Source organism: Sinocyclocheilus anshuiensis, unplaced genomic scaffold, assembly GCF_001515605.1.
Source record: "Sinocyclocheilus anshuiensis isolate Anshui unplaced genomic scaffold, SAMN03320099.WGS_v1.1 scaffold1825, whole genome shotgun sequence".
In the NCBI taxonomy this organism is placed as follows: domain Eukaryota; kingdom Metazoa; phylum Chordata; class Actinopteri; order Cypriniformes; family Cyprinidae; genus Sinocyclocheilus; species Sinocyclocheilus anshuiensis.
Window position 1 is genome coordinate 26,558 of NW_015536567.1, and position 20,648 is coordinate 47,205.

Consider the following 20,648-nt stretch of genomic DNA (forward strand, 5'->3'; position numbering starts at 1 on the left):
ACACACACACACACACACACTCACTCACTCACTCTCACACACACACACACACACACACACACTCTGGCAGTAAGTGCAGCTCTGGACTCTCAGCAGCAGCTTGAGCTCACAGTTATTAGATCAGTGTAGGAAAACCAGTTAATCATCACTAACTCTCCCATTAGTGTGGTTAGTTAAGTCAGTTCTCACTAGTACTAGTGCTGATAGTAATGTGATAAACCTCTAGTCCTGAGTATTAGTGCAGCGTTTGTGCTCCAAATCCAATCGGATACATTACTAAGGGAACAGACACAATAACACAACCCTAGCAACCATCCAGAACACCTTAGCAACTACATAAAAACACACTGACAGTCTCAGCAGGTTGAGCAGCAGTTTCCTCTGGTTTTATTGCTCTAATTTGATGTTTAGTGACTGGTTATAGTTAAAGCAGGTGAGCGACACTGCAGTGTGTGTGTTGCAAGCATGTAATATTAATGAGCACACGGAGACTTTGTGTCTATCAGTGTGTTTTATATTATGCTGTTATAGGAGAATTCAGCAGCTCTCACACACACACACACACACACACACACATCAGATGAGAAATGGTGGGTTTCCAGAAATGACTGTCAGCAGCTCTTGACAGCTGAAGTTTGTGATACGGGATGTGTGTGCAGTTTTTCACCCCTTTTGGCAGAATCTTCAGACTTCAGCATAAAGTTTCCTCCTGTTTTTTCTCTCTTTTTTGCTGAAACTTCTCCAATAAGTTTTAGTAGCACCTTTGTTTTCCTGGGAATGTGCAGTTGAAGATATTCTGGGAATATGAAGCACCAGGTGCGTGTCGGGAAGCGACCGTCATCAAGCGTTTGCTGTGGTTTCACGTATAAAACGCCTCTCGATTGGAGCGAGAGAAGCTCCCTGCTGTTATTGCTTCATATTAGTGCTTTTAGTTATTGGCATCAGTCTGATTTGGCTAATATTAAAATCCAATAATATCAGCTCTTATTTTAGCTTGTTTTTTTCCAATGCATGTTCATGCGTGTTTGATTGAAAGAATCAAAGCAAAGTAGGACTATGATTTTGCTATAATTGACATTTTTTCATTAATGTTTCATGATGTCCCCACAGCATGACCCTAAACTTTATTTACAATGTTTCATTTTATTTATTTATTTATTTCTTTACTTAATAGCATGTTTCACATTTCACATTGTTTCAGAGAAATTAATATTAATATAAAAAAATGCATTCATCCCATTTATCAGGTTAGAGCTGGACTATAAGATCGTTTGCATTTGGAGATGATAAAAACAATTAGTATTAGATTATATTTATATTATACAATATTTTATTATTGAGGATTATGACATCTGTAATGTCTTGGTTTAAATAAATAACATTCTGGTGTCGTGAAAATCCTAATTACTATTGGTAACAATTAAAATAACTTAAATTGATATTTAAGATTTTAGTCATTGTAGTTTAACCACATTTTTTTTTTGAAAATCATACTTATTTACATAATATTTGTGATGCATACTTAAATAGACACAATTGTTGCTAAGACAAATTAATTTCCTGCTTGACATGTAAAAATGATTTGGAAAATATTAATATTTCATATTTAGATTTTGAATTAGATTTTTATATTTTCTGTTTTCACTTAAAATTTAGTTTTAGTAATTTTGTTGCGTTTTGTCATTTGCATCACTTTTTTTTTTATATGTCGAAATAGTTTTTGCTCATTTTTTATTTATTACGCTTAAAAAGGTGTAGAAACTTTCACTCAGAAATGTCTAGTAAATTATACAAACAATTACAAAAATGGCAAGTTATGTTGAATTTAACATGACATTTTGAAGTAGAAAGAATAAATTAAAATACAACAATATTTGTATTAATTTCGAAAATGTATTTATTTTTTATTATTTTTTGTAGTTTTTAGTTTGTTTGTTTTTTAGCTATTTTAGTTTTGGCAACTAGTTAAAAAATATGTTCAGTTTCAGTTAATGTTTATTATGTTTCAAGAAAGGAAATGTTTTTATGGTTTTAGTTTTAGTTAATGATAATACTCCTATAACTAGAATGTTGTCAGTTTTGTTTGAGGAACAAACAAACGTTTTATTCTGTATCACCCAAGAAATCAAAAGAGACAAAATATTCAAAGCAAAACTAGCAGTATTTGATGTGTGATGCTCAGTAGGTGGCGCTGTAGAGCAGATCCAGCTTCACTGCACTGTGTGAGTCTGTAAGGAATGGCTTTGTGAACTCATCTGCTGTTGGTTCTGATGGTGAAGGATCTCGAGCAGCTTCTGTTGGAGATCATTTGCTCGTGTGAAGCAGAAGCATCTCCTCAGATGTCACGCAGAGAGAGTGAGTGTGTGTGTGTGTGTGTGTGTGTGTGTGTGTTTTTGTGCCGACAGTAAATGTTGAAGATGAGAGCGTGTGTCTGACAGGCTTTACAAACCCACTCAGCAGATGTCCTGCTCGCCTGCGATCATCCCAGCGTCCCCTGAGACTCGTGAGAGCGAGAGAAGACATTCGAGCATTCGAGACGCTGAGAAACACGCTTTTCAAACCTCGTGACTGACGAACACATGTAAACGAGTTCAGCTGAACATCAATATACTGTCGTATAGTTTCTGAAAAATCAGCTCTTGTCTTCATGTTTGGGTTCCATGGAGCTCGTCATACAGATTTTAACATTCTTTAAATGTCTTTTTTTTATTTAAAAAAAAAAACACTTGAGCCTCTATCACTTGCACTCTCTATTCGTTTTCTAACAGATATGTTTGTTTGTTTGAATGTTTGTTTTTCTTTAAAAAAAAACTCTAATACTAGCTTTCTATATTCTTTTTCTATTCAATCTACTTGTTTTGTTTGTGTGTGTGTATATACTGTATATATATATATATATATATATATATATACACTACCGGTCAAAAGTTTGGGATCAGAATGGTTTTTAATGTTTTTTAAAGGAGTTTCATCAAGGCTGCATTTATTTGATCAAAAATACAGGAAAAAAATGTAATATTGTGAAATATTATTTTGATGTAAAATAACGTTTTTCTATTTTAATATACATTAAACTGTAATTTATTCCTGTGATGCGCAGCTGTATTTTCAGCATCATTACTCCAGTCTTCAGTGTCACATGATCTTCAGAAATCATAAAAAGTTAAAAAGAAGAGCATTTATTTAAAATAGAAATCTTTTCTAATAATATACACTACAGTTCAAAAGTTTGGGGGCAGTAAATTTATATTCTTTCTTTTTTTTGAAAGAAATTAAAACTTTTATTCAGGAAGGATGTGTTAACTTGATAAGAAGTGATAGCAAAGATTTATATTGTTAGAAAATATTTATATTTTGAATAAATGCTGTTCTTTTTAACTTTTTATTCATCAAAGAATCCTGAAAAAAGTATCACAGTTTCCAAAAAAATATTGTGCAGCACAACTGTTGATAATTCTAATAATAAATCAGCATATTAGAATGATTTCTGAAGGATCATGTGATGCTTTATGCTGGAGTATTGATGATGGAAATTCAGCTTTGATCACAGAAATAAATTATATTTTAAAGGATATTAAAATAGAAACCATTATTTTATATTGTAATAACATTTTGCAAGATTACAGTTTAGTTCTGTATTTTTGATCAAATAAATGCAGCCTTGATGAGCAGAAGAGACTTCTTTAAAAAACATTGCAAGTCTTACTGATCCCAAACTTTTGACCGGTAGTGTATATATATATATATATATTGCTTCTATTGTCCTCATTTGTAAGTCGCTGTGTATAAAAGCGTCTGCTAAATGACTAAATGTAAAAACATAAATACTAAAAATGCACATAAAAAACGTATGTGCACAATTGAGTAGGATAAACATTTTATCCGATAAGAAAAAATGCACATAAACTACAATGGAAACACAGTTACCGAATAAATTCCTCCGTGCGCATCAAAAAACTCATGTGACTTTGCGCTATGGGACGGGAAACTTGACTAACCAGCGGACCAATCTCGTTCACAGCGTCTGAAATGTTGTTTTGGTCGTTCTGAAATGCCTGAGCAAAGTCTGTCATCAAAGTATTTCTTTATAATTGTCTTACACGACTGCGTTCCCAAACAGAAGCATCCTCCTCCGAAAGCTGTGGCCCTTGGTGATCCATAAAATTCAAGTCAGCATCTACCGTCACTTTGAGAGTCAAAAAAATCATATCAGGCAACACAAAATGAATAGCCGTGGCTCCTGACGTTATATTGAGGTCTTATGAAGCGAAACGATCAGTCTGTGCAAGAAACTGAACATTATTACCTGTAATCCAGAGCCTCAGGCAAATGGGGAAATATGATTCTTTTCAGTCACGCAATGATGTAACTTATACGCAATTATATTATTAAAGCACCCAATAATGATGTGAAATGCAGATGTTTTACATGTCTAAAGCACATAAAGTGAATAAACTAGTCTTCATCAGCTCATCTTTTTACATAAACTGTGAGAAACAGTTTCTTGCACAAACCAATTGTTTCACTTCATAAGACCTCAATATATCATCAGGAGCCACGGGGATTCATTTTGTGTTCCTTGATGTACTTTTTTCATTCTCAAAAACTGGTAGCTATTGACTTACATTTTATGAATCACCGTTTCGACATTTACATCTGTCATCATTTACTCTCTGTCATGTCGTTCCAAAACAAATTGGAACAAAAATGATTAAATATAGTAAATTATGTTTATCTGAAAGTGTAAGAATGCAAACAGGTTTCAGTATAAAAGTAATAGAAGTCTATGGAAAGTCCCCACAATTCACAGAAACAAACATTTGAGTGTGTGTGTGTGTGCGCGTTATATTATCAGCATTCTGCATTCTGAGTGCTGTGAATGGAATGTGACTATTCAGATAAAAGTGAGAGAGTGAGAGCAGGTCTGAACTCGCATTAAGAGCTCATACAGCCATTACAAGACTTTTAATCATTTGTCAAAAGTCATTTTCTTTTTAAAGTCGGCACTTGATTAAAAACTATATTAATTCAGATTAATTGTTTCCATAATGGAGTAACTCAAAGGTTGTTCAATTAAGCCGAACATGATGGAGTCAGTCGTGTGTTTTCTCTCTGCAGGACCGATGCAGGAGACCGCCATCGACTTCTGGAGGATGTTGTGGCAGGAGAACACGGCAACCATCGTCATGGTGACCAACCTGGTGGAAGTTGGCAGGGTGAGTGTGAAAGTGTGTGTTTGTGCGAACATCTTCATCATCTGTTTACTGAGAGACTCACGAAATCACAGCATCATCTCTGAGTTACATTCGCAATCATGCCAATCAGCGTGTATTTCTATAGCACTTTATGCAATACAGACTGTTACACTGTAATAAACAGGAAAATAAAAGTTTTTTTTTATTCAATTATGACAAACTCACTTTCAGCTCTAAAGCTGCTCTACAGAAGAGAATAGAGTCATTATTCAGATCAATTCAGTTCAATAACCAGTGGTGTACAGTAGCAAAGTATTTTTTATATGTTTGAAGTATCTTAGAAGTATCTGTAGTTCTTTATTATTTTTTTTTCAACTGCTTACACACATTTTCAATTTTTCAAAACTTTACACACAAATCCAAGAATTGCACACAAAATGCAAAATGCATCACATCTCTTGCAAAATGAAGCACTGCATTCAAATATCACAAACACATCTCAAAAGCAAACATTTGCAAACACCTTTGACATAATATTAATTTCCACTTAGATTTGTGTGTTACATAGAGAATTGTGTGTTGTGTTTTGCGTTGTGTTTTATGAAATGAGTCAAAGGCTGAGAATTAGTGAATGGTTTTGCAGATTTGGTGAAAAAACTGTGGTGTATTTTTATTTTGGGAAACTTTTACTACATCATGAAGCCTAATGTTGTACGTTTTACTCCACTACATTTCATAAACAACATATTATTCCCCAGAATATTGGTGAAGATTCATGAAGAAGCTGATTCTTTCTGCACTAAATGATAAATTCATGAGTAAATTAATATTGAAAAATGTCACTGTCAGTAGTAGTGACATTTTATGAGTGATTTGCCAAATTAAATCACTTACAGCATTTTTAATTGTCATAAAAATAATGCCAGTGCTTAATAATCTTCAATAAGATTCATTTTCATTATACAGAATATAATCTGTTATTGGTTCTTTAGGATAAAACGTGTAAGAGAGAGAGAGAGAGAGAGAGTGTGTGTGTGTGTGTGTGTGTGTGTGTGTGTGTGTGTGTGTGTGTGAGTGTGAGTGTGTGTGTGTGTGTGTGTAAATCTATGTGTGTGTCTGGTGTCTGCAGTTCAGATGAGTGTGTGAAATCGACTCCCGCAGGATCACTTGCTGAGTAAATGATGCATTCTGGGCTTCATCAATGTGAAGTGGCCAGAAACTGATCAATGAAGCTCATTATCAGACAGAACAGCACAAACCGCCCAATCCACAGACAGACGGAGAAACGCTGATTATAATAACAGAACTGTGCTTTATATAAGAGATATTTAAGAGTCGCTGCTGAAGAACGGATCTGGAGGTTTCCTGCAATTACATTTCATCCTTTTAAATAATAAACCATTTGTTTATTTAATGCTGTGAATGAGTTTACCTGTTTCACAACGGAAGAGCACTGAAATCAGCTCATTTAATTACAGTCATTAGCAGTCTGATTTATTTAATTACCATTAAAGTTCAACGTGTTTAAAAGTAGAGCTAAATGTATTAAGACTGAATAAACTTCATCATAACAGTTATATAAAAGACTTATAATTTGATTGAATCATTTGCTCTTAAACAGTAGATCTGTAGAGGCTCATAGACTTCAAACAACATTTTGCTCTTAAAATACGAGTTAAAAACTCAAAACATTGAAAAAGTCCTGATGCTCATCATGCATTTGTTGCATTTGTCGGGGCATCATAATGATCAAGCCCTGTTTGAACAGATTGTGATCAGTCATGGATCTCCTCTGGTCCAGATGTGCCGGTCTGAGCTGGTCTGAGCCAGTCTGTTATATGATGCTGATCTAATGTGGGCTCGAGCGGCGCTGCTTCCCCACGGAGACCCATAAACCCACCGCCGCGCTCCACTGACGCCCATCTGCAGCCACACTCAGCTCTGGCATTCTGGGAGATTCACAGCAGATTAGACCAATCCTAGAGAGAGAGAGAGAGCGAGAGAGACAGAGAGACGGAGAGAGAGATACAGAGAGAGAGAGAGAGGGTGTGTATCCTGATGGAGGAAATTTTTTCTGGAGACAAAACACACAAAAATGCATCCATTTATCTATCTATCATTAATTGTTCCATCCATTGTTTATAATTCAATCTATCCATACATTAATAATCATTCAATCCATCAATCCTTCCATCGTTTATCATTCCATCCATCCTTCCATGTTTTATCGTTCCATCCATTCTTCCATCCATCCTTCCATCCATCCTTCCATCGTTTATCATTCCATCCATCCATCCATCCTTCCATCCATCCTTCCATCCATCCTTCCATCCATCCTTCCATCCATCCTTCCATCCATCCTTCCATCCATCCTTCCATCCATCCTTCCATTCCATCCTTCCATCGTTTATCATTCCATCCATCCATCAATTCTTCCATGGTTTATCCTTCCATCCATCCATTTATCCATCCATCTTTACATTGTTTATCGTTCCATCCATCCATCCATTCTTCCATCCATCCTTCCATCGTTTATCATTCCATCCATTCTTCCATCCATCCTTCCATCGTTTATCATTCCATCCATTCTTCCATCCATCCTTCCATCGTTTATCATTCCATCCATTCTTCCATCCATCCTTCCATGTTTTATCGTTCCATGCATCCATCAATTCTTCCATCCATCCTTCCATGTTTTATCGTTCCATCCATCCATTCTTCCATCCATCCTTCCATGTTTTATCATTCCATCCATCCATCCATCCATTCTTCCATCCATCCTTCCATGTTTTATCGTTCCATCCATCCATTCTTCCATCCAATCTTCCATCCATCCTTCCATTGTTTATCATTCCATCCATCCATAGTTTATCATTCCATCCATCCATCCATCTATCCATCCATCCATCAATCCTTCCATGGCTTATGTTCCATCCATCCATTCTTCCATCAATCCTTCCATGTTTTATCGTTCCATCCATCCATCCATTCTTCCAGCCATCCTTCCATGTTTTATCGTTCCATCCATCCATCCATCCATCCATCCATCCATCCATCCATCCATCCATCCATCCATCCATCCATCCATCCATCCATCCATCCATCCATCCATCCATCCATCCATCCATCCATCCATCCATCCATCCATCCATCCATCCATCCATCCATCCATCCATCCATCCATCCATCCATCCATCCATCCATCCATCCATCCATCCATCCATCCATCCATCCATCCATCCATCCATCCATCCATCCATCCATCCATCCATCCATCCATCCATCCATCCATCCATCCATCCATCCATTCTTCCAGCCATCCTTCCATGTTTTATCGTTCCATCCATCCATCCATCCATCCAATCTTCCATCCATCCTTCCATTGTTTATCATTCCATCCATCCATAGTTTATCATTCCATCCATCCATCCATCTATCCATCCATCCATCAATCCTTCCATGGCTTATCCTTCCATCCATCCTTCCATCATTCATCATTCCATCCATCCATTTATCCATCCATCCATCCATCATCCATCCATGTTTCCATCATTTATCGTTCCATCCATCCTTCCATCGTTTATCATTCCATCCATCCATCAATTCTTCCATGGTTTATCCTTCCATCCATCCATTTATCCATCCATCTTTACATTGTTTATCGTTCCATCCATCCATCCATCCATCATTTATCATTCCATCCATTTATCCATCCATCCTTCCATCGTTTATCATTCCATACATCCATCAATTCTTCCATCATTTATCATTCCATCCATCCATTTATCCATCCATCTTTACATTGTTTATCGTTCCATCCATCCATCCATCCATCATTTATCATTCCATCCATTTATCCATCCATCCTTCCATCGTTTATCATTCCATACATCCATCAATTCTTCCATCATTTATCATTCCATCCATCCATTTATCCATCCATCTTTACATTGTTTATCGTTCCATCCATCCATCCATCCATCATTTATCATTCCATCCATTTATCCATCAATCCTTCCATGGTTTATCCTTCCATCCATCCATCCATTTATCCATCCATCATCCATCCATTTTTCCATCATTTATCGTTCCATCCATCCTTCCATCGTTTATCATTCCATCCATCCATCCATTCATTCTTCCATCAATTCATCCATTGTTTATCATTCCATCCATACATCATTTATCGTTTCATCAATCCAGACATTTAGTATGTTTTTCGAGTGATTTGGTTTATGGGGACACGGGAAGTGTAAACCTTCTAAACCATGTTTACATTGTAGTACCCAAGTCATTATACAGATATGTGTCCTCATAAACCATGTATTCAAGAACATGCACACATGCACACACACACACACTCTCTCTCTCTGTTTCTCACTCACTTACACACACAGATTCCTAACTGCTGAAATGATCTGATGGTTTTTCTGTCATCTGATCCCAGAGGAGGACTCTGAGATGGAGTCGTTTGGAGGCTCATCTCAGCGGGAGACTCTCGTGTGTCTCCGTCTCGTGTCTCCAATCACATTCCGGCTCTAATGATGTTGGAGAAAATAGAATTTCTGCACTCGATGTATCTCTGGTAAAAGAAGCAAGTGTCTCTGTGTTTCCTCCTCTCTCTCTCTCTCTCTCTCTCTCTCTCTCTCTCTCTCTCTCTCTCTCTCTCTCTCCGTCAGTGCTGCTGTGGTGCTCACTGTCTTACTGTAAAGTGGATTTTGTAATCATGTTGTCATACACTGTGCTTATGTTTATTCGTGTTCTATTGGATGGGAAAGTGTGTGCGGCTGCAGGCTGAGAGTTATTAGAGCTGCTGTTCTAATACTTCTGATTCTCCTCTGACTGGATTATATTGCCACATAATGAGGTTTTATTTGCGTTGCGTGAGAAGTGTAATGAAGTTAGAGCTGAACTGAGTCCAGATGTGATCCGGTCCGGTCGCTCTGTGAGTGTCAGACGTGTGAGGTCGGGTATCGTGTCACATCTGGAAGTGCAGAACTCATTTAGCTGAGCGTAATGTGTGACTGAGAACATTAATGTGTGAATTACATTGCAGAGAGACTCCTCAGGAACATCCTTCTGGAGACGCTTTATAGCAGTGCATTGTTGAATTCTGGATTCTGATTGGGTGGCAGATGTTTCAAAAGATGAATAATTAAGTATGTCCGTGTTTATTAACTAGGGATGGTTCTAGATCGCTTTTCCATTAAGGAACCACCAAATAAGTAATCATAACTTTTAAAATGTAGACTGCAATCATTTTTTGGTATTTATTGATTTATTTATGAATGACAACATTTGTTTGTAAAGAATACTTTAAAATGTCTAGAAAGAAAATTATTTTGAAAATAGGCTTTTTTTTTATTTTCAGCAATTTAATTATTCTAGGTTTGTTTATATTAAAGAAGCACCAAAAAAATTAATCTAAACTATAACTATCTAAAGCTATCATATAGCCTAGAATACATTAAAAGTTTTTTTTTTCTTTTTCATTAAAAAATTATGATTAAGGTGTGTGAATTCACATTAATTAAAGTTGTGAAAAAATATCTAACTGGCTGTTTTATTTTATTAATAGACTTAATAGACTATTCATAGACAAAGTACGAAATAGTACATTGTGGTTTCCTATGACCTACTGGTGTAGCATTTTAAGTCACATATTTTAATTTTAATTATATTAATGTAGTTACTTACAACACTTCTTAGTAAAAAATAGGGCTGTCAGTTTAATGCGTTAACTTAATTAATTAGTTATGAAAAAATAACACGATTAAAATATTTTAACGCAGTTAACGCACTAGCCCCGCCCCCAGACCTGTACGTCATCTTACATTTCATACAGTTCACTGTTGATAAATATGATAAATGCAGTTATGCCCTAAAATTCAAGATACTGAGGCAAAAAAAAAAAACCTGTATGAGTTTTTGTCTCATGTTTATGTCATATGATAAGCGATATCACACCAGTGCTGTTTTTGTCATGAAGAACACATGTGCAAATGTGATTTTATACAACAGTTCAGTAAATAAGAAGTTAATATTGTACTATATTTTTAACACAATATTGTGTGTTTTTATTCAATTTTGACAACGAAGATATTACCTAAAAAGCCACAGCAGAACTGTTGTGCATCTGTGAGCAACACAGCGGTGTTTAGTTTCTGAATGAATCCGCGTTTTGAAGGAATCGAGTGAATCAATGATTCAGTAGCCCGTTCATAGAGAGAGCCGTTTACTGAATTCCTGAATGAATCAGCCGTTTGAACGAATCGACTCATAAAGACATTTACCGCCACCTGCTGGTAGTTTTAGTTTCTTCTTTAGAGTATCATTTCATTTATAAAAAAAAAAATAATAATAAAATAAAAAAACATTAAAGGGATAGTTCACCAAAAATAAATAAATAAATTATGTCATCATTTACTCACCCTCATGTTGTTTCAACCCTGAATGACTTACTTTCTTTTGCACAACATAAAAGAAGGTATTTTGAATACTGTTGGTAACTAAGTTGTTTTGGTCACTATTCACTTTCATTGCATGAATAAAAAATACTGAGATGTTTCTCAAATTATCTTCTTTTATGTTCCATACTTTATGTTAGGCCATTGTAGCCTAAACATTCAACACAATAATAGTTTTAAATTATCTTTTGGGGGGTTTTTCACAGCCAAATTTAGTTTGCAATTAATTCGATTAAAATTTTTAATCGACGAACAGCCCTAGTAAAAATACTTTTTTGTGATTAAGATGTGTGACTCACATTAATTGAAGGTGTAACAATATCTGCTTGGCTTTTATTTTATGCTTTTATTGGATGCTTACATCTCTTGACATTTTAGAGTCATTAAATGAAAATGCTATGAATGTTTTTCAGAAACATGAAAGTATTGATAGAGGTTTATCTGATGCGTTTGAGAAACTGAATCAATGGGAGTTAATGCTGTTGAAATGAGAGCATATGGAGGATGATCCTCACGGTGTATTGATCTGGAGTTTCTCCATCAATACCTGTGTTAATCAGGAGCACTTGACCTGCTCACCGCCGCTGAAGGGTTCATTTAATGTGATCGGGTGACATTTGAAACCGAGCGCAATCACATGCCACCGTTTCAGACAAAAGGTCAGACACGACGTGATTCTGATGCGTGAAGTGATAGTGAGACGAGCGAGAGATGCTCTTCATCTCCACTCCTCAGAAAGACTACACATTTACTAGAATGTACACAGAATGTAAAAATATAATGAATAATCGAATCGGTTTCTTTGTATCAACTCAAATTTGTAGTTTAAATAAACTCAACTTGTTGTTTTGTTTGATTTGTTGGATCAAAAATTGTTAGTTAGGCTACTAAATTGAAGTTAAACCAACAAATCATTTTTACAATGTAGTGTTTGTTTGTTTTTTCACATCAAAACTGAAAAACTAAAAAAAAAAAAAAAGAAAAAAAAAGGATATAATTAGTTAACATTTACATACTTTAATTCACCAAATTAATTTAACCAACTTCAAAAATTATTTTTTTTTTTTAAAGTTATACAAGATGCAACTCAGTTTTTAAGTCAGTTTAATATATAATATGATTATAACATTTTATATACTGTATAATATAAACTTCCAAATTGTGAGATATAAAATTCGGAATTGTGAGTTAAAAATTTGCAGTTATCTTTTTTTTAAATCCATGGTGAAAAAAAAATTATAATAATAAAACGGAATTGCAAAATTCTCTCAGAATTCTGAGGAAAAAAACTGTCCAAATTGCAAGATGCTTTTTTTTTTTTAATTCTGTTGTAGAAACGTACATATTTTTTTACTTTTTTGTATCATTTTTATTTATTTTTATTGCAAATAAAATGCACTTTGCATTTATGCATTCAAATGCATTTTTATTTAATGCACTTTGAATTATCATTTTTGTATGACGTCAGTTGCAGAAATAGTAAAACTGCTTAGTGAGGTTAAAGCGGCTTCCTGAAGTTGCGAGCCGGACTCGAAGCTGTGCTCCTCTGATGAAGGTCTGTGTGTGTTTGTGTGTGTCAGGTGAAGTGCTGTAAGTACTGGCCAGACGACACCGAGATCTACAGAGACATCAAGGTGACGCTGATCGAGACGCAGCTTCTGTCCGAGTACGTCATCAGAACGTTTGCGGTGGAGAAGGTGAGGAGACGCCCTTCACATCCATTAATCAGCTCCGGAACAGATACTTAAACATTTTTAAAAATGCATAGTTTAAACTAAGTCAAAAATATGAAAACAATTCTGTGCCAATTGAGTAAAATAGAAAATATTGTTGGGTGTGTGGATTAAATCAATTTTTTTTAAAAATGCAAAAAGCACAAAATCCGCACACCAAACGAAATGCAAAGTTCACGGTCCTTTTTTGTTAGTGCACTTTAGTTTTTGTTGTCTCTTTCATGTAAATCTTCAGGAATACATTTTTGTTCAAAAGAACTTGGAACTTTGCATTTTGTTTGGTGTGCGGATTTTTTGCTTTTGCTTTTAGTTTACAGTAAGGGAATAAAGCTTTGCACATGCATGCTTCAAGACCCTCAAAATACACAATTTATTTTTTAAAGATTTTTTACAGTCATTTTTTAAGAGATACAGCCATTTATAAATAAAAATGTTACATGTTTTTGTGTTCGGGTCATTTTGATGTATGGAGTACAATTACTGTCAAAAATATTTTCTGGAACATTATCTATGGAGTTATATTAGTGTCAAAACCTTTTGTCAAATATATTTAGCCTTCACACACTTTTGGACTGAATTTTATTGATAAACATGAATATGCCTGTTGATGTGAAAAATGTATCACTTTTTTCATCTGAAAGTGAACGTTTATGTAATTTGTTTGAAAATGTTTCAGAGTAATATTTACACAGTTTTGATGTGGTTTTGTTAGAAAGAAATATGTAGGTTTGATAAATGTGGACTGCTTTTGATCAATCCTGAGTTTAATGAAAAGCTCTTCACTAGCAGTTGTTGTAGTTTTGGTAGATTTTACTCAATTGTCAGCAGATACAGAGTGTGTAAATGTGAGCGGCTCAGGTGTGATGATGAAGTGTGTGTTCATTAGTAAAGCTCGGGTCTGATGATGATGATGAAGTGTATGAGATCTGATGATGATGTCTCTGTCCGTTCTGCAGCGAGGAGCTCACGAGATCCGTGAGATCAGTCAGTTTCATTTCACCGGTTGGCCGGATCACGGCGTTCCGTATCACGCCACGGGTCTGCTGGGATTCGTGCGGCGGGTCAAAGCCAAATCCCCCACCAACGCCGGACCCATCGTGGTCCACTGCAGGTACCAGAACACACCACAGAGACTCTAGTTATAACACCAACATGACTGTCTGACTTCATTTGTTGTTATTTGAACTTTTTATTGTTTTTGAATTATACATTTTGAGAAGCTAAGTCTATCAATATAAAAATGAAGTTTTTTATTATTATTATTATTAATATAAAATGGATCCATGTTTATTTTTTGAAAAATGTTACAGTATAAATAAAGCACATCATGAAACACTCATTGCAATAAGATTGAACAGAGGTTGCTGTTATTATTATATCAACACTACCAGTCAAAAGTTAGAAATAAATTAAATGTGTATATGTGTGTGTGTGTGTGTGTGTGTGTGTGTGTGTTTGTTTGTTTGTTTATTTTTTGAAAGAAGTTTCTTCTGCTCTCCAAGATTGGATTTATTTGCCCAAAAATACAGTTTAAACTGTAATAGTGTGTGTATAAAAAACATAAAAACATTATTATTCCACATTCCACATTTTTTGAAACTTTTGTTCTCACAGTTTGACTTAATATATTCAGAATTGCATTATATAAAGTGAAAATTGTGAGAGCAAAATTCATAATTGCCTTTTTTATTATTATTATTTAATTCTGTGAAACAATAAAAACGTTTAAAAAGAATTGCGAGACGTAAACTTCTTTTGAAAGCATTCAAAATCATAATTATTCGAAACTTTATTTATTTATATCTATTTATTTTGTAGTGCCATTCTGTTTTTTATATGTTGACATTACAATCAAGTGAGAGAAGCTGGAACTAATGTAAAAGTTATTTAAAACTTATCAATACATACATAAAACTTGTAATTATGAATTCAAGAAAGATTTTTTTACTCAACAGTAACTAATTATTATAGTAATTCTGACTCACAAATAAATTTCAGATTCAGTTGAAGGTCTTCTCCAGACAGATGTTGCCATTAGTGTGATTTTGATTGTTTTATTCCCGTGGTTTTATCTGTCGATCTGAATCTGTGTTTTGATTGGTCGCTCACAGCGCGGGGGCGGGGCGAACGGGCTGCTTCATCGTGATTGACATCATGCTGGACATGGCGGAGCGGGAAGGAGTCGTCGACATCTATAACTGCGTGAGAGAGCTGCGATCGCGCAGAGTCAACATGGTCCAGACCGAGGTACTCCTTCCCTCACCTTTGACCTCTGACCTCTTCACCTTCACCACACTGAACCTGGCAAATACATGTGAAAACGCTGAGAGTATTCATGTTGTCTGAATAATAGTTGATAATCACAGTTCAGTGTGTTGCAGTGATGCCATTGCTGTTGTTTACATTCTGATTGATATTTATATGATATAAATTATATTTTATAAAATATTTATTTTTTATTTCATAAAATAGTTATATATAAATATATATATAGCATATAAAAATGCTATACAAATACATGTGATGTGAATTATATTAGTTTATATTAAAAAATAATATATTTTTATAGGCATAGGCATAAATTCTGTGTTTTTTAAATATTTATTTAAATAATATTTAGAATGTGTGTTTATATTTATTATGTATTTATATTTAAATAAAATAATAAATTAAAAACTAGAGGTTTAGAACAAACCCTGACACACAAAAGAGTGAATAGAGAAATAAATAAATAAAAATATAAACAAATAAATAATATTATTTTAATAAGAGTTATATGGCTAAATTCAGTATTTATTTTATTATAATTTATTTTTAAGTATTTATATTATAGCATTTAAAATAAAATGTAACTAATAATAATTAATTAATTAATTAAATAATAATTACATGAAAAGTTGGAGGTTTAGAACAAACCCTGACACATAAATGAGAGGATAGACGCAGATTAAATAAATGCAGATTTCTAGTCAAACATTTATTGCATTATAATTTATTTGTCTGTATTTATATTATAAAACAAATAAAAAAATGAATTGTTTTAATTTTTATTAAATATTGTTATATTTATATTTAAAGTTGTTATATTTATATGTAGATATTTTTTTTTTATACAACTAGATACAACTATTTGAAAATCTGGAATCTGAGGGTGCAAAAAAATCTAAATATTGAGAAAATCATCTTTAAAGTTGTTCAAATGAAGTTCTTAGCAATGCATATTACTAATCAAAAATTAAGTTTTGATATATTTACGGTAGGAAATTTACAAAATATCTTCATGGAACATGATCTTTACTTAATATCCTAATGATTTTTGGCATAAAAGAAAAATGTATAATTTTGACCCATACAATGTATTGTTGGTTATTGCTACAAATATACCCCAGCGACGTAAGACTGCTTTTGTGCTGCAGGGCCACATTTTAACCAGTGAGCGTCTCAGAAACACTCGATCGGTCCGATGCAGGTGCTTTAAGAGCCGTAATGCGTTTGAGTTTTTACGGCTCCTGACGGGTTTCTGCAGCATCTGCTGTCGTTTCTCTCGACTGCATCGCTGCGTTTAATGAGCAAATGCTTCAGGGCTGACGTCTGCACTGGTATTTGAGAAGCCTGATTCACCCTGCTGAAGTTCAGTGACCTTCAGACGGTGTGTGTGTGTGTGTGTGTGTGTGTGTGTGTGTGTGTGTGTGTGTGTGTGTGTGTGTGTGTGTGTGTGTGTGTGTGTGTGTTTCGCTCGCAGGTGTTTTGGCACGCTTTGACGCCCGACGGGCACACGTTACCTTTTCACACGCGTGTTTGAACCGTCACTAATCATTCTGGGCGACACACACTCATTAGAGCTCCGCTGCTGATTTCATGCTTTTTAGGCTGCATTCTGATTGGACGTGCCACCGGAAAGGTCAGAGGTCACGGCGGATGCCTAATCAGAGACGCGCTGACCCCGTCCTCACTATCTAGTCAAAGCGACAGGCCAAGATGCTGCGGAAATGTCACTTCAGCAGTGATTTCCATCAAACGCTCGTCGCATCACGCATGACGACTCGCTGCTAATACAGTTTGATGTTCTTTCTGTTTTACGCCGTCAAAGTCTCTCGTGAAACAAATGAGTGCAATCACAGCGGCATCTGCATTCGCAACGCTGACAAATTCCATGAATACAAAGCAGATGAAGAGAGAAAAGCAGCACAGCGACGGAGGAAATCAAGCAGTTACTTCTGCAGAAAACTACAGCTGATTCATTACACGGCAATGACCTGCTGTACTGTTCAAAAGATTTCTGAAAGAGTCTCTTCTGCTCACCAGGGCTGCATTTATTTGATCAAAAATACAGTAAAAAAAAATGTTAAATATTATTATAAATTAAAACAGCTGTTTTCTATGTGAATGTCTGTTAAACTGTAATTTATTTCTGTGATCAAAGCTGAATTTTCAGCATCAACTCCAGTCCTCAGTGTCACATGATCTTCAGAAATCATAATAATATGCTGATTAATAATTTTTAAAAATTTCATTTTTCAAAGTTTTCATTTTCTTAATTACATTAATGACATATTTATATATGTATATATTTACATATTTGTATTGATTTAACATTTATATTAATAATTCAAATTGCTAAATTTTAATTCAGATTTTATATTATTAATTAAAAAATGCTTAATTTTCTTTCCTTAATTATATTAAAAATATCTTTATATTAATTTACAGTTATTTTATTTGTAATATATTTACATATTTATATTAATTTAACAATTATATTAATATTTAAAATTATACAATTTTTAAAGATTTATTTTAAAATTTGTTAATTACAAATTAATTACATTAATGATATTTATATTTACATATTTGCATTAATTTAAAATGTATATTAATAGTTAATAATTGTTTAATTTTAATTCAAATTAAACATTTATCATAATAATAATAATACTTAAAATATTTCATTTCAATTTCCTTTTTAAACATTTCTTGTTATCAATGTTGAAAACAGTCGTGCTGCACAATATTTTTGTGGAAACTGTGATGCATTTTATTTTTCAGGATTATTTCCATCAAACGCTCGTCGCATCACGCATGACGACTCGCTGCTAATACAGTTTGATGTTCTTTCTGTTTTACGCCGTCAAAGTCTCTCGTGAAACAAATGAGTGCAATCACAGCGGCATCTGCATTCGCAACGCTGACAAATTCCATGAATACAAAGCAGATGAAGAGAGAAAAGCAGCACAGCGACGGAGGAAATCAAGCAGTTACTTCTGCAGAAAACTACAGCTGATTCATTACACGGCAATGACCTGCTGTACTGTTCAAAAGATTTCTGAAAGAGTCTCTTCTGCTCACCAGGGCTGCATTTATTTGATCAAAAATACAGAAGAAATGTGAAATATTATTGCAATTTCAAATAACTGTTTTCTGTGTGAATCTCTGTTAAACTGTAATTTATTTCTGTGATGCGCAGCTGTATTTTCAGCATCATTACTCCAGTCTTCAGTGTCACATGATCTTCAGAAATCATAATAATATGCTGATTAATAATTTTTAAAAATTTCATTTTTCAAAGTTTTCATTTTCTTAATTACATTAATGACATATTTATATATGTATATATTTACATATTTGTATTGATTTAACATTTATATTAATAATTCAAATTGCTAAATTTTAATTCAGATTTTATATTATTAATTAAAAAATGCTTAATTTTCTTTCCTTAATTATATTAAAAATATCTTTATATTAATTTACAGTTATTTTATTTGTAATATATTTACATATTTATATTAATTTAACAATTATATTAATATTTAAAATTATACAATTTTTAAAGATTTATTTTAAAATTTGTTAATTACAAATTAATTACATTAATGATATTTATATTTACATATTTGCATTAATTTAAAATGTATATTAATAGTTAATAATTGTTTAATTTTAATTCAAATTAAACATTTATCATAATAATAATAATACTTAAAATATTTCATTTCAATTTCCTTTTTAAACATTTCTTGTTATCAATGTTGAAAACAGTCGTGCTGCACAATATTTTTGTGGAAACTGTGATGCATTTTATTTTTCAGGATTCACAGATGAATAGAAAGTTCAGAAGAACAGCATTTTTGATCAATTTAATGTGTTCTTGAAGAACAAAAGTAGTAATTTATTTTAAAAAAAAAACGTTCTGTCATCATTTGATAGTCTTCAGTCGTACTGGATCTGCTTTCTTGTGTTTGTCAGGAGCAGTATGTCTTCATTCATGACGCCATCTTGGAGGCGTGTCTCTGCGGCGACACCACCATCCCAGCCAATCAGCTTCGCTCGGTTTACTACGACATGAACCGATTGGATCCTCAGACCAACTCCAGTCCAATCAAAGAGGAGTTCAGGGTGAGACGCTTGCTTGCAGAAGTGATTATTTATAAAGGCTTTCAGAGCTGAAGATATGAAACGCTTTGTGTTTCTGCTTTGATTTGATTTACAAAGTGCTGCGGTGAAGAAGCGGTAAAATATGAGCGTTGTATTGAATATCAGAGCCGCACAATATTTCAGTGAGCGACCAAATCAGTTATCAGGACGTTTTAAAGACATTATCAGCATTGATTTGATTAGGCCAGTATTAGAAACAGAAAATATCAGGCTTGTTTTTCTGTTTCTGCAGCAGACTTCAAGCTCTGAACAGTTCTTCATCTCTTCTGCTGCTTGCACATTTATAGAAAAATCAAAACTACTGTAAACAAACACATGGAATATTTGCACTTATTAAACATTATCTGTCAGATGTTGAATGTTGAGTAATGGATATCTCATGTACCCACATTACACAAAATTATTACAAAAAATTTATTTTTTACTCAGGATTTTTGTCTTGTTTTCCAATTCAGATATCAGTAACACTTTACTTACAGTCTTTATGTATAATGCATGATAAAGGTATTCGTATCTTTTTCATAAATAACTGTAACCAAAGTTAAAATGCATTGTAATATTTAATGGTTTGATTGTCATGTGTTTTAATTTTATATTTTTATATTATATTTTCTAAAGGTGTAATGATGAATAGATAATTTTTATGATGTTATAAAATTAATTAATTAATAATAATGAATGCATTAAAACACTGTGTGTGTGTGTGTGTGTGTGTGTGTGTGTGTGTGTGTGTGTGTGTGTGTGTGTGTGTAAAGTGTGTGTGTGTGTGTGTGTGTGTGTGTGTGTGTGTGTGTGTGTGTGTGTGTGTGTGGGTGTGT

The 20,648-nt window shown here is 33.9% G+C and overlaps 1 protein-coding gene across 1 annotated transcript in view; it reads left to right on the forward strand.

Moving 5' to 3' along the window:
• Nucleotides 1-20,648, forward strand: part of LOC107702075 (receptor-type tyrosine-protein phosphatase mu-like) — a gene marked incomplete at its 5' end in the record, with an annotated part of 52,389 nt that overhangs the window by 22,620 nt on the left and 9,121 nt on the right. Inside the window, 6 exons of the mRNA XM_016504272.1 lie at nt 2,280-2,355; nt 5,119-5,216; nt 13,243-13,359; nt 14,352-14,506; nt 15,507-15,642; nt 19,642-19,791. Coding sequence (XP_016359758.1) covers nt 2,280-2,355; nt 5,119-5,216; nt 13,243-13,359; nt 14,352-14,506; nt 15,507-15,642; nt 19,642-19,791 — 732 coding nt within the window. The remainder of the gene's footprint in view (nt 1-2,279; nt 2,356-5,118; nt 5,217-13,242; nt 13,360-14,351; nt 14,507-15,506; nt 15,643-19,641; nt 19,792-20,648) is intronic.